The 14,623-nt window shown below is 45.9% G+C and overlaps 2 protein-coding genes and 1 pseudogene across 2 annotated transcripts in view; all 3 read left to right on the top strand.

The window, feature by feature from the left end:
• The window catches only part of LOC127534149 (phosphatidylinositol 4-phosphate 3-kinase C2 domain-containing subunit beta-like), a 15,099-nt gene extending 6,598 nt beyond the window's left edge, over positions 1-8,501 (top strand). Inside the window, 11 exon segments of the mRNA XM_051948653.1 lie at positions 1,639-1,739; positions 2,634-2,794; positions 2,863-2,983; positions 5,900-6,023; positions 6,219-6,242; positions 6,244-6,299; positions 6,466-6,529; positions 6,646-6,792; positions 6,883-6,916; positions 7,993-8,188; positions 8,279-8,501. Of these exon segments, the coding sequence (XP_051804613.1) occupies positions 1,639-1,739; positions 2,634-2,794; positions 2,863-2,983; positions 5,900-6,023; positions 6,219-6,242; positions 6,244-6,299; positions 6,466-6,529; positions 6,646-6,792; positions 6,883-6,916; positions 7,993-8,188; positions 8,279-8,486 (1,236 nt within the window). The 3' untranslated portion in view covers positions 8,487-8,501.
• The window catches only part of LOC110966939 (phosphatidylinositol-4-phosphate 3-kinase, catalytic subunit type 2 beta), a 78,742-nt gene that overhangs the window by 46,666 nt on the left and 17,453 nt on the right, over positions 1-14,623 (top strand).
• On the top strand, positions 9,809-13,894 carry LOC127533910 (phosphatidylinositol 4-phosphate 3-kinase C2 domain-containing subunit beta-like; annotated as a pseudogene).

The raw sequence follows: 14,623 nt of genomic DNA, 5'->3' as shown, positions 1-14,623 counted from the left end.
GAGCATCTAGACCTCTATGAACATCTAGACCTCTATGAGCATCTAGACCTCTATGACCATCTAGACCTCTATGAGCATCTAGACCTCTATGAGCATCTAGACCTCTATGAACATCTAGACCTCTATGACCACCTAGACCTCTATGACCACCTAGACCTCTATGACATCTAGACCTCTATGACCACCTAGACCTCTATGACCACCTAGACCTCTATGACCACCTAGACCTCTATGAACACCTAGACCTCTATGAACATCTAGACCTCTATGACCACCTAGACCTCTATGACCACCTAGACCTCTATGAACATCTAGACCTCTATGACCACCTAGACCTCTATGAACATCTAGACCTCTATGAACTCCAGGTTCTGGTTGCTACCAATGAGTCCACATCTAAACATCTAAAAACTGGATCCTCGTCTGGTCAAACTGTAACCCGTCAGATTCTACTGATGTTAGAGCCTCAACAGTTGGAGAAATGTGGACCAAAGACTGGATTTTAGTAGAAACATGTATCCATCCATAGATAAACACTGACAGGAACTTTATGGAGACACTAGACACTAGACTAGATCCTGGTTGGAGGTTTTCTACTTATTTTCCATCTTTAGGTCCAGTTATTAAACTGATTCTCTGCTGGATCCATCCAGTCAGTCTGATCTAATATAAACTTTTCTGTCTTTTCTGTCCACAGTTCATGGATGTTGGTTTATTCCTGGAGATACTGAACCTTTAAAATGTCTCCACGGAATTTTTGAGGGTATCACTGTAGAACTTCCAGGTCTGAAAACATCTAAAGTTGTCAGGATATTTTCCAGAAGGTAGTTTTAGGCCCAGTGACCTCCATGAGGCCTGCAGCAGCATGTTTCCTGTTGAACAGAGCCACTGATCCAGCTTCAGATTCCAGAAACGTGACTCTCTGTTGGATATTTGGAGCAGCTGCATCCTGAGCAGCAGTCAGAGGATCACAGTTTATTCTCAGGCTGTAGTGTTTGTGTTCAGCTGCTGCTTTCATCAGACAGTTTCCTCCCAGTTCACAGCTGCTGTCAGACCAGTTAAACCAGATGGAACAGGACCCTCAGATCCAGTGTTTAAGTCTACCAGTAAACTGAACCAAGGTCAGTTTGGTGTAGAAGCAGGTCTGTGACTAAAGAACATGTCAGGATTCATTTGACCTTAAAGTCAGACTCTGTGCCTTTAGTTAGTAATAATCTAATCAACTTTAATAAGAAGACAGGATGTGTTGGTTAGAAAATCACATCTGATGATCCATCCATTCCTGCAGAGAACACACATTACTGTTACTATTATTATGATTATGATTATTATTAGCATTAATATAATTAATGTTCTGTCAGGTTTTAGATCTGTTCCTCAGTAAATATCATTCTGTAGCAGGACAGAAAATGATCTGATCCCTTTCATCAGTGGAGCTCTGCTCTGATTGGCCACTCTGGTAAGCTGTCCTCTGATTGGCTGCTGTGGTGATCTGTCCTCTGATTGGTCACTCTGGTTAGCTGTCCTCTGATTGGCCGGTCTGGCTTTCTTTCCTCTGATTGGTCGCTCTGGTTAGCTGTCCGCTGATTGGCCGGTCTGGCTTGCTGTCCTCTGATTGGCTGCTCTGTGTGTCCACAGGTGTCTCTGGGCTCTAGGATGAACGGGTTTGGATATGAGCTGTTCCAGGTGTCGGAGGAGAGAGACGAGGAGGTGGCGGCTTTCTGCCACATGCTGGACGTGTGAGTAAAGTTTTCTCACCAAACATCTGGACTCCATCTGAGCCCAACTCATTGATCTTCATCTGACCAAAGAATGTTCTCCAGCATCCATCAGGCTTCTTCTCATGTTCTTCATCTGGAAGTTTAGTTCTGAGCAGCAGCCGGGTTTAGTTCTGGTCCTCCGTCCATAGAGGTTGATGTTCTGAAGGTTCCTTCACACTGTCTGAGCTTCACACTAACTCTGGTTTCCATGGAGAACCCCTGAACCAAGTCTGAAGCAGCTGATGTCTGTTTTTACAGCTGGATGGAGAAAGTAGTTCACCGTCTGTGGAGTCATTTTAGACCCCCTGATTAGTGGAACTATGACTCCTTCTAGACCCCCTGATTAGTGGTACTATGACTCCTTCTAGACCTCCTGATCAGTGCTACTATGACTCCTTCTAGACCCCCTGATTAGTGCTACTATGACTCCTTCTAGACCCCCTGATTAGTGGTACTATGACTCCTTCTAGACCCCCTGATTAGTGGTACTATGACTCCTTCTAGACCCCCTGATTAGTGCTACTATGACTCCTTCTAGACCCCCTGATTAGTGGTACTATGACTCCTTCTAGACCCCTGATTAGTGGAACTATGACTCCTTCTAGACCTCCTGATCAGTGCTACTATGACTCCTTCTAGACCCCTGATTAGTGAACTATGACTCCTTCTAGACCCCCTGATTAGTGCTACTATGACTCCTTCTAGACCCCTGATTAGTGGTACTATGACTCCTTCTAGACCCCCTGATTAGTGGTACTATGACTCCTTCTAGACCCCTGATTAGTGGTACTATGAGTCCTTCTAGACCTCCTGATTAGTGGTACTATGACTCAGTGATATTTTGTGCTGACAGCCCGGTGTGTTTGCTTCCAGGCTGCGGTCAGCGTACCCTCACAGCAACCAATCAAAGAATGCCGGCTTCGTTTGGTCGCCGTCAGTCGGCCATGAGGAGCTCCATCAGGCTCTGGGCATCAGCGTGAAGGTCACGGTCATCAGCGAGCACTTCAGGGAGCCTCTGACCTTCACCTGCGATGGTAAGACGATACGTTCACGGATACTCTCGATGTTTCTACCTGAACCTGAGCTCCAATGTTTGTTCCAGGCTCGTCCACCGTCGACCTGCTCATCTATCAGACTCTGTGTTACGCTCAGGACGACCTGGACCACGTGGACGTGGACGGATACCTGCTGAAGGTCTGCGGACATGACGAGTTCCTGAGCAAGTAAGACCTCAGGACTTCTTTATTTATTATTACTGCATATAGTGATACTGACATCTTCCACCCAGTATAGTTTATTATCCAGTTTCAGTTCAACACGACTCTGTCAAGGTTATAATCGTTAACGAAAACTAACAAAATAACGAAAGCTAGAAATGAAAAAACATTTTCGTTAGCTGAAATAAAAATAAAAATGAAGCTTTTTTAGTAAACGATAACTAAGTGAAGCTGTAACAGAGTCCTTACAAAACTAACTAAAAGTAACTAAAATTATAGAGAAATTGTCTTTAGTTTTCGTATTTGTGAACTGACAGCAGGAGACACCAGCACATCACGTGACGTGTCTGTGTCTCCATCCATCCATCCGGACGCAGACAGGCAGGTCTACGCCTGTAATGACCTGCAGCGTGGCAGCGAGAGTCGGGAGAAAGCGTCAAAGTCCTATTTGATTGCTGGTCTGTTTTATTCTTTATGTAAGACCTGGACCTGCCAGAAGATGGAGAGAACAAGTTCTAGAGAATGCCATTCTTGGCCCACACCCTTCAGCTCACACTGAAAGAGGCCATGAAGCATCTTATAGTGAAAACAAGAAAGCTGGTACATGCAATAAGGAAGTCATCGTGGCCAAATGAAGAGTTGATCAAAAGATGTGGGCAAAACGCTGGTCTGGGACTGTAGCATGCGCTGAACAGCACCTATGACATGCTTAAAAGACTGCTAGATGTCAGGGCTGAACTTAAACCAGCTGCTTGAGGAGATGGGCAGGACACACTTCCACAAGTGATTGGGCTAAGCTGGAGAACCTTATCAAACTGTTTGAGCCGTTGCCATCACACAGACCAGCTTCAGAGTGACAGTCTCTCTCACCAGTGGTGCCATGCCTGCTCAACCGGAGGCACGATCTGCAGATTACTCTGAGGAATCAGTTAGCCCAAGTGCTACTGAAGTCTTTGCGCGAATGTTTTGCTTAGCATTCTTAGCTCTGACTCCACACAGTTTGATGCTGATCCAGGGGTTTCACTGGTTCTTCAAACAGCAGAAGAGGGCTGCACAGTCCTTTATGCAGAACCTGGCAGCCCAGTATAAGCCAGCCTCCTTCTTCTGCTCTGCATTCATGTTCCACTGCAGGGGCCAGTTAGACGGTACCAGGGACCTGCTCCCACTGTTCTTCTTAAATACCGTTTCCTAGACATGTTAGCCCAGACAGACTAACATGCACCTATAAATCAGCCCTAATCTGACTGAGTATCTCAGTGAGGTCAAACAGGATGTGTTTAATGAGACACTGTTGAAGTTCATCTATCCAAAACTTGCCTCTGTGGCATTGGATCTCGTTAGAGCTCCTGCATAACAAGCCTTTGTGGAGCAACATCTTCTCTGTGTGCGGATTGCTGTCATCTGGCCTAAGAAACAGAACAACTATGTCTCTGGAGCAACGCGTTTTCCTCAAGATCAACAAGAAGTTGTTCCTTGACTGAATTACAACTTGTCTCTCTGCTTCTTCCCACCGACGTGCACAAAGACTGGTTCCACTGTTTCTCAACGCCAGGACACCTTTGTTTGTATTGGACACAAGGCTAGGGACGTTAGCACAGAAAAAATAAAGCGCATTAGCTTCCAGTGAATGTGCACTTAGGGCTCGTATTTAATTGTTGTGTACTTAATTTTTTTTGTTGTATTGTTGCTCAAGTCTGCAACCTGTGTAGATAGTTTAGAAATGTGTACCCATATCTACATTTAGGTTCTGTGGGGGTATTCAGTCAACACATTTTCTTACATAGTATTTGTTCTTGAGTTCTCATTAACCAGGACTTTTTTCTATCTTTTTTTGATGTCACTCCTGAAGAATAGTCCATTTTCCAAAAAAAAACTAAAACTCTTACTAAAGCTAATAAAAACTAAACTGAAACTAAGCAATATGTAAAAAATAGAAACTAAACTGAAACTAAGCAGTATGTACAAAATAAAAACTAAACGAAACTAGCAAACATGGATAAAAAACTAACTCAACTAAACTTAAATTGGAGACATGAAGTCAAAACGAAATAAAAACTAATGAAAAATTCAGAACTATTATAACCTTGGACTCTGTTCTAAAGTGAGTCCTCCTCAGAGAGATTCCTGTCTCCAGATGGTCCTGGTTTGTCCTTCTATCATCCCTACTACTTCTGACCAACATTAAAGTTCACTCAGAACGACCTATTCAAGTTTTAGAACCAGAAACACATCCAGGAACCAGTGATTGTTTGTAGGACTCTAAACTGTTCACACCAGGATACATCCCATAATACTGAATGGTTGATTGTAGAGGAAATGATCTGAAACCAGATCCAGAGTTCAGACTGACACTTGGATGGATTTAACTGATCTGGGGTCAGTTTTTACCAGAACTCAGATGTGTTTTTTTATGAAATTTTGGTTAATTTACATGAAACTTGGTTAAAATTACACAAAATCATCGCAATTTTTTTTTGTATTTGTCACAAATATCTCAGAAACTGTTCAAAATGACAAAAGATGTCCAAAGTTACACTAAATTGTCCAAAAATATTAAAAATTTGTCCAAAAAAAGATAAAAACCTTCCATAATGACTCAGTGTTTCCCCAAATTATTCCTAAAAATGTTCAAAAAGACCTGAAAGTTTGTCCAAAACGACTTGAAATGTCCAGAATTGCTGAAACAGAATCTGTTTTTCCAACTGAAGCTGATCTCTGTGTGAACAAATGAAGCAGCTTATTGGAACATCTGGTCAGTTCTGGGACCAATGAAGCAGCTTATTGGAACATCTGGTCAGTTCTGGACCAATGAAGCAGCTTATTGGAACATCTGGTCAGTTCTGGACCAATGAAGCAGCTTATTGGAACATCTGGTCAGTTCTGGAACTACTCCTCAGGGTTTTCTTGTGAACATTCATGAATCTGTCCTCCAGGCTCTCAGACTCTGGCTGGTCTGGAGTTCGTCCAACAGTGTCTGAAGTTCGACTGGGACATCCGACTGTTTTTGACCAAGAGGTCCTCCATCAACACAGAGCTCAGCCGCACGGTGAGAACACCTCCATCTCCTTCATCATCATCTCCCATCATGTCCTTCATCTCCTTCATTTCCATCATCTCCTTCATCTCCATCTCCTTCATCTCCATCATCTCCTTCATCTCCATCATTCTTCTTCTACTTCATGTGTTTCTCAAACAGTTGGTTTCCTCCCAGTAATCAGAGTCTGTGGTTTGTGATTGGTAGAAAGAAGATGATGATACGGCATCTTACCATGAACCACAGCATCCTGCTGCAGGAGCGACCAATCAAACAGACCGTCACCAGGTGAGGGCGGAGCCTGGAGGGACGAGAAGGACTGGAGGGACTGGGATTGATTTTATTGATCCTAACTCATATTGTTGTTGTGTGTCTGTTGTGTTGTCGTGTTGTTGTGTGGTCTGTTTGTTGTCGTGTGTCTGTGGTGTTGTTGTGTGACTGTTGTGTTGATCAGGGAGGCTCTGACTCTGCTCCTCGACACTTTTCATAACGAAGCGGAATCCTTCCTGCTGTCAGAGGTAAACACAACTGCACAACAACTACAGAGATACACAATAACTACACATCTATTACTACATAACTACTACACAGACACACACAGCGGCCTGTCCTGAACCCATCCTGCCGTCTGTAGGTGGAGCTGCCGCTGCATGTGGAGCGTCTCGTCCAATCAGTGAAGGCGCTGTGCAGCTCGCTGGCTGCCGTGGAAACGCCTGATGTGACAGCGGCACTCAGCCAGCTCCCAGCATGCCCCTGCCGGCTGCAGCCCAAAGTCCTGAAGGTCAGAGACCAGATGTTCAGAGACCAAATGTTCAGAATTTACAAGAGGAACCTTCAGGTCTGGTTCTAATCTGTGTGTTCTGTTCCTCAGGACGCCTCGGTGCTGGCAGTCAGAGAGAACAGAGGTACCGACACACCTGTCCACTGACATTTTACCTGAATTTTTCCATTTTCGCTTCCAACAACCTTTGAAACATTTTTAAAGGTTCCTTTTCTTCTGGAATATAACCAACAGAAGAGTTTGATCAGAATGATTGGATGGATCATGTTTATTATTGGTTTGGATGGATCATGTTTATTATTGGTAGATGGATCCTATTGTCCTGTAGATGGATCCATGTTATTATTGGTTCCTGTAGATGGATCCATGTTTATTATTGGTTCCTGTAGATGGATCTATGTTTATTATTGGTTCCTGTAGATGGATCCATGTTTATTATTGGTTCCTGTAGATGGATCCATGTTTGTTATTGGTTCCTGTAGATGGATCCATGTTTATTATTGGTTCCTGTAGATGGATCCATTTATTATTGGTTCCTGTAGATGGATCCATGTTTATTATTGGTTCCTGTAGATGGATCCATGTTTGTTATTGGTTCCTGTAGATGGATCCATGTTTGTATTGGTTCCTGTAGATGGATCCATGTTTTTATTGGTTCCTGTAGATGGATCCATGTTTGTTATTGGTTCCTGTAGATGGATCCATGTTTTTATTGGTTCCTGTAGATGGATCCATGTTTATTATTGGTTCCTGTAGATGGATCCATGTTTATTATTGGTTCCTGTAGATGGATCCTTTTATTGGTTCCTGTAGATGGATCCATGTTTGTCATTGGTTCCTGTAATGGATCCATGTTTATTATTGGTTCCTGTAAATGGATCCATGTTTGTTATGGTTCCTGTAGATGGATCCATGTTTATATTGGTTCCTGTAGATGGATCATGTTTGTCATTGGTTCCTGTAGATGGATCCATGTTTGTTCATTGGTTCCTGTAGATGGATCATGTTTTATTGGTTCCTGTAGATGGATCATGTTTGTATTGGTTCCTGTAATGGATCCATTTTATTGGTTCCTGTAATGGATCCATGTTTGTTATTGGTTCCTGTAGATGGATCCATGTTTATTATTGGTTCCTGTAGATGGATCCATGTTTATTATTGGTTCCTGTAGATGGATCAGTGTTTCTTCTGTTTTTGTAGAGAAGGTTGTGGAGAAGCTGACGGCATCCATCCTGGACCTGGTGGAACTTTACTGCAGAACGTTTAACGCCAACTTTCACCCGACGACTCAGAGCCTGAGCTGCACGGTGCCGGTTCAGGAGGCCGGCCTGGTCACCAACGTGCTCTCCTTCAACGTGCACGCCGCCCATCGCATCCCCATCACCTGGGCAGCCAGGTACAGTTGCTGCTGCTCAGGTAGATATCAAGGAAGCATGTTTAAATCATGATGACATCACCCCCTGTCCTGCTCTCTTATTGGTCACAGCTATGAGGGTTTCTTCCTGTCCTGCTCTCTGACTCATGGAGGGGCGGAGCTCTGTGCGCCGCAGCACACCAGCAAACAGTCGGTCAGCAAATACCTGTTTCACCTGGTGGTGTGGGACCAGAGGTATGTACCTGAACTCACCTGTCGGACACAGCGTCGGTTACCGTGGAGATGTAGCTATGTAGGGTCTGTTACCATGGTGACCTAGCAATGTAGGATCTGTTACCATGGTGATGTAACTCTGCAGATCTCTGAACAACCAATCAGGTCCCTGATCTCCAGCTCAGATTCTGAAGAAGTTTTGGTGAAAGTTTTGTTTGGATGAACTGTAACTCTGCCCCTGCCGCCCCCTGCTGCCCCTTGCTGCCCCTACAGGGTGTGTTTCCAGTGCAGATCAACCAGTTGCCCCGGGATCTCAGCTGACAGTGACGCTCTATGCCAGCTGCCTGCCGCCTCCTGGTGCCAGGATAAGGGGAAGCAGCGGCGCAGTATCGAGGCTCTGGGCTGGGTCACCATGCCGCTCTTCAACTTCAGGCAGTGAGTCACATGACACCTCTGACATCACACTTCTGACGTCACACATGATCAGGATTGAGACCTCCTTAAGAAGGATCACCTCCACCTTAAACTGGTGCAGAAAGATCTAGAAGAAAACAAGGACTTCAAGGTTTGTTGTTGACAGTCATCTGGGAGATGATATGTTAGCTTCTGTTAGTGTCTGTTAGCTTCTGTTAGCATCAGATAGCATCCGTTAGCTTCTGTTAGCATTGTTAGCTTCCGTTAGCGTTTGTTAGCTTCTTAACATCTTTTAGCATTGGTCAGCATCTGTTCTCATCTATTAGTTTCTGTTAGCTTCTATTAGCATCTCTTAGCATTGATTAGCATCTGTTAGCTTATATTATAGCTTGTATTAGCTTGTGTTAGCATCTATTAGCCTCTGTTAGGTTCTGTTAGCGTCTATCAGCTTATGTTAGCATCTGTTAGCTTCTGTTAGCATCGGTAACATTGGTTAGATTATGTTATTTTCTGTTAGCATCTGTTAGCTTCTGTTAGTTTCTGTTAGCATCAGTAGAATTTTTTTTGTGTTAGCATCTATTAGTCTCTGTTAGGTTCTGTTAGCTTCTATCAGCATATGTTAGCATCTGTTAGTTTCTGTTAGTATCTTTAGCATTGGTTAAATTCTATTATTTTCTGTTAGCATCTGTTAGCTTTTATTAGCTTCTGTTAGTTTTGTTAGCATCTGTTAGCGTCTGTTAGCATTGGTAGAATTAGCTGTTAGCATCTGTTAGCTTCTGTTAGCTTTTCTCATGCTCTCTGTGCTCACTAAACTCCATTCTGATCCAGCTGAACTGCAGTACAGCTGAACTCCTGTCCAGATGTTTCTGTCAGGCAGCAGATCCAGGGATGAAACTGAAGCTTCACGTTGTTATTTACAGAGATCCTTGGAGCTTCCTGCAGCAGGACAGACTGGTTTGAACTGATAAGAGTGTTCTGTTGTGTGTGTGTTCAGTGTCCTGACATGGTGGTCGGCGGTTGCTGGGTTTGTGGCCATCAACTCCAGGAAGATGTGGAAACGCTCCGTACAAGTTCTCCCAACTTCAGCCAACCCGACAGTGTCATCCTCCAGGCGAGTCTCAATGTGTATCTAAACCTAACAGAACCTCCTGAGAACATCTGGTTCTTCTTCTCTGATAACTTTCCTGCTTCCAGTCTTAAAGTTTAGTCTCACTTACAACATTCCAGGTCCTTGAAGTCCGTAGATGTGGGTCCAGATTTACACTTTTAATGGACTTTTTCCATCATTTCTGAGCCTCAGAACTTCTTCAGTCCAGCAGATAGAACCATGACATTTAGGAGGAGAAACATCAGAGTTCTGGTAAAGACTGATACCACATCAGTTTTAAATCCATCCAGGTGTCTCAGTCTTAACATTGGATCTGGTTTCTGATCATTCCTCTCTAACCAGCTGGGATGATCAGTATTATGGGATGTATCCAGGTGGGAACAGTATAGAGTCCTAGAAGCAATCATTGGTTCCTGGATGGTCTTTCTGGTTTCTAGAACTGTAAAAAAGTCGTTCTGGGCTGAACTTTAATGTTGGTCAGAACTATCAGAGATCACAGAAGGAGCATTTTATCACCTCATATACTTACCTGTCTGTCTACCTGTCTATCTACCTGTCTGTCTACCCCTTTGTGTACCTGTCTATCTACCTGTCTCAGGTGGACTTCCCCACCTCGTCCTTTGAGGTCCGGTTCAGTACTCCGTCTCCAGCAGAGTTCTGTCCTCAGTACGACTTCTGTCGACTCGACACCATCAGTCAGATCCAACTGCAGGATGTCCTACACAAGAAAGCCTTCTTCTGGTCAGACATACAACACAGACATACAACACAGACACACAACACAGACACTGATCCCTGAACAGTAAATTGGTGTGGACGTGTATGTTTGTGTTGTTTGCCGATGGATCATCAGTGGAGCCTCTGAATGTAGAAACTGCAGTCTGTGTATCTGACTGTGTCTGTGTCTCTGCCTCTGTGTCTCTCTCTCTGTCTCCCTGTCTCCATGGCTCTCTGTCTCTCTGTCTCCCTGTCTCCCTGTCTCCCCTGTCTCTCTTTGTCTCTCTGTGTCTCTTTGTCTCTCTCTGGTCTCTCTCCGTCTCTGTGTCTCCCTGTCTCTCCCTATCTCTGTGTCTCTCTCTGTCTCTTTGTCTCTCTCTGTCTCTGTCTCTCCCTGTCTCTCTCTGTCTCTCTCTGTCTCTCTGTCTCTCTCTGTCTCTCTCCGTCTCTCTGTCTCTGTGTCTCTCTGTCTCTCTGTGTCTCTCTGTGTCTCTGTCTCTCTCTGTCTCTCTCTGTCTCTGTGTCTCTCCCTGTCTCTCTGTGTCTCTGTCTCTTTGTCTCTCTGTGTCTCTGTCTCTTTGTCTCTCTGTGTCTCTTTGTCTCTCTCTGTCTCTGTGTCTCCTTGTCTCTCATCTGTCTCTCTCCGTCTCTCCGTCTCTGTGTCTCTCTCCGTCTCTGTGTCTCTCTCTGTCTCTTTGTCTCTCTCTGTCTCTTGTGTTCTCTGTCTCTCTCTGTCTCTCTCTGTCTCTCATGTCTCTGTGTCTCTCTCCGTCTCTCTGTGTCTCTCTGTCTCTCTGTGTCTCTCTGTGTCTCTGTCTCTCTCGTCTCTCTCTGTCTCTGTGTCTCTCTCTGTCCTCTGTCTCTCTGCTCTCTCTGTCTCTCTGTGTCTCTCCGTCTCTGTGTCTCTCTGTGTCTCTCTCTGTCTCTCTGTCTCTCTGTCTCTCTCTGTCTTGTCTCTCTCTGTCTCTGTGTCTCTCTCTGTCTCTGTGTCTCTCTGTCTCTCTCTGTCTCTCTGTCTCTCTGTCTCTCTCCGTCTCTGTGTCTCTCTGTGTCTCTCTCTGCTCTGTCTCTCTCTGTCTCTCTCTGTCTATGTGTCTCTGCTTCTCTCTGTCTCTCTCTGTCTAATGTGTCCTCTGTCTCTCTCTGTCTCTCTGTCTCTCTGTGTCTCTTTGTTCTCTCTCTGTCTCTCTCTGTCTTTGTGTCTCCCTGTCTCTGTTGTCTCCCTGTCTCTCTCTGTTCTCTGTTCTCTCCGTCTCTGTGTCTCTGTCTCTCTGTCTCTCTCTGTCTCTCTCTGTCTCTCTCTCTCTGTGTCTCTCTCTGTCTCTCTCTGTCTCTCTCTGTCTCCTGTGTCTCCTGTCTGTCTCTCGTCTCTCTGTCTCTCTCTGTCTCGTGTCTCTGTCTCTCTCTGTCTCTCTGTGTCTCCCTGTCTCTCTCTCTGTCTCTCTGTGTCTCCCTGTCTCTCTCTGTCTCTCTCTGTCTCTCTCTGTCTCTCTCTGTCTCTGTGTCTCTGTCTCTCTCTGTCTCTCTGTGTCTCCCTGTCTCTCCTGTCTCTCTCTGTCTCTGTGTCTCTCTCTGTCTCTGTGTCTCTCTCTGTCTCTCTGTGTCTCCCTGTCTCTCTCTGTCTCTCTCTGTCTCTCTCCGTCTCTGTCTCCCTGTCTCTCTGTCTCTCTGTGTCTCTCTCTGTCTCTGTGTCTCCCTGTCTCTCTGTCTTTGTGTCTCCCTGTCTCTCTCTGTCTCTCTGTCTCTCTCCGTCTCTGTGTCTCCCTGTCTCTCTGTCTCTCTCTGTCTCTCTCTGTCTTTGTGTCTCCCTGTCTCTCTGTCTGTGTCTCTCTGCTCTGTCTCTCTGTCTCTGTCTCTCCCTGTGTCTCTGTCTCTCCCTGTCTCGTCTCTCTGTCTCTGTCTCTCCCTGTGTCTCTGGTCTCTCCCTGTCTCTCTTCTCTGTCTCTCTGTCTCTGTCTCTCCTGTGTCTCTGTCTCTCCCTGTCTCTCTGTCTCTCTGTCTCTGTGTCCAGGCTGACTGTAGAGGACCGCCGTCTGCTGTGGGAAGAAGGCCTTCTGTCAGGCTGAGAGTGCGCTCTTCCTCTGGTCCTGGCCAGCGCCCCTGCTGGCAGTGGGCCTGTCTGCCTGAGATCTACGCCCTGCTGAGACAGTGGGCCTGTCTGGGACACCTGGACTCCCTGGGACTGCTGCACGCCTCGTACGTCCTCACCTGTCCTCCAGTGTTCCATACAGTTGTCCTGTATCTAAAGGTTCTGACCCGTCCCATGCGCTTGTCCTTCAGTTTCCCAGACCAGGAGCTTAGGAGGACAGCGGTTCAGTGGATGGACTCCATCTCTGACCCGGAGCTGCTCGATGTTCTTCCTCAGCTGGTCCAGGTAACAGAGACTCAGTCTGGAGAACCTGAAGGTTGGATGGTTGGTCCGTTAGAGAACCCCAGAATGACATGGCTTCATTAGGTTGAACTGCAGGCAGTGTTCTTCAGAGACAGAAATAAATGGATCAGAATCAGAGAGCAGAGCAGCAGGTTGTTAGAGATCCATCCAGCATGGTGAAACATCTTCTCGTTGGAGATCCATCCAGCATGGTGGAACATCTTCTAGTTGTTGGAGATCCATCCAGCATGGTGGAACATCTCTAGTTGGAGATCCATCCAGCATGGTGGAACATCTTCTAGTTGGAGATCCATCCAGCATGGTGGAACATCTTCTAGTTGTTGGAGATCCATCCAGCATGGTGGAACATCTTCTAGTTGTTGGAGATCCATCCAGCATGGTGGAACATCTTCTAGTTGTTGGAGATCCATCCAGCATGGTGGAACATCTTCTACAGACAGAGTAGAGATGAATAATTTTTAAAGTAGAATGAAGTGATTTTGAGGAAAACACCAGTTTTAACCTGAGATGTTTTGTTCTGATGGAACCTCATCATGCGCTCAGATACCAGCTGGAAATTCAACATCTGATCTTTTCCTGCTGTTTTCACAGTTTCTGGTTTCGGTTTTTGGTGAATTTAATTTTAAAAGTTCTGTTTTCTCATGAAACCTGACATTTTGTAAACAATAAACATCTATATGTCGTCTGTCTGTCCCAGGCTTTGAAGTACGAATGCTACCTGGACAGTTCTCTGGTCCGGTTCCTCCTCAGGAGAGCCATCGGAGACATTCGAATCGCCCACTACCTGTTTTGGTGAGCTGCAGTCCTTCACCTCTAGACTGGTTTAAGTCTGGGTCCAGGTCTGTCCTTCTGGTCCAGGTCTATCTTCCTGGTTCAGGTCTATCCTCTTGGTTCAGTCTATCCTCTTGGTTCAGGTCTAACCTCCTGGTCCAGGTCTAACCTCCTGGTCCAGGACTAACCCCGTCATCCAGGTCTATCCTTCTGTTCCAGGTCTAACCCCCTCATCCAGGTCTATCCTCCTGGTCCAGGTCTATCCTCCTGGTCCAGGTCTATCCTCCTGGTCCAGGTCTATCCTCCTGGTCCAGGTCTAACCTCCTGGTCCAGGTCTAACCTCCTGGTCCAGGTCTAACCCCTCTTCCAGGTCTATCATCCTGGTCCAGGTTTATCATCCTGGTCCAGGTCTATCCCCCTGGTCCAGGTCTATCATCCTGGTCCAGGTTTATCATCCTGGTCCAGGTCTATCATTCTGGTCCAGGTCTAACCTCCTGGTCCAGGTCTATCCCCCTCATCCAGGTCTATTCTCCTGGTCCAGGTCTATCATCCTGGTCCAGGTTTATCATCCCGGTCCAGGTCTAACCTCCTGGTCCAGGTCTAAACCCCCTCGTCCAGGTCTATCCTCCTGGTCCAGGTCTATCATCCTGGTCCAGGTCTATCATCCTGGTCCAGGTCTAACCTCCTGGTCCAGGTCTATGCCCATCGTCCAGGTCTAACCTCCTGGTCCAGGTCTATCCCCATCGTCCAGGTCTATCCTTCTGGTTCAGGTCTAACCCCCTCGTCCAGGTCTATCCTCCTGGTCCAGGTCTATCATCCTGGTCCAGGTCTACCCTCCTGG

Source organism: Acanthochromis polyacanthus, chromosome 5, assembly GCF_021347895.1.
Source record: "Acanthochromis polyacanthus isolate Apoly-LR-REF ecotype Palm Island chromosome 5, KAUST_Apoly_ChrSc, whole genome shotgun sequence".
In the NCBI taxonomy this organism is placed as follows: Eukaryota; Metazoa; Chordata; class Actinopteri; family Pomacentridae; genus Acanthochromis; species Acanthochromis polyacanthus.
This window is presented reverse-complemented; position numbering and strand designations above follow the sequence as displayed.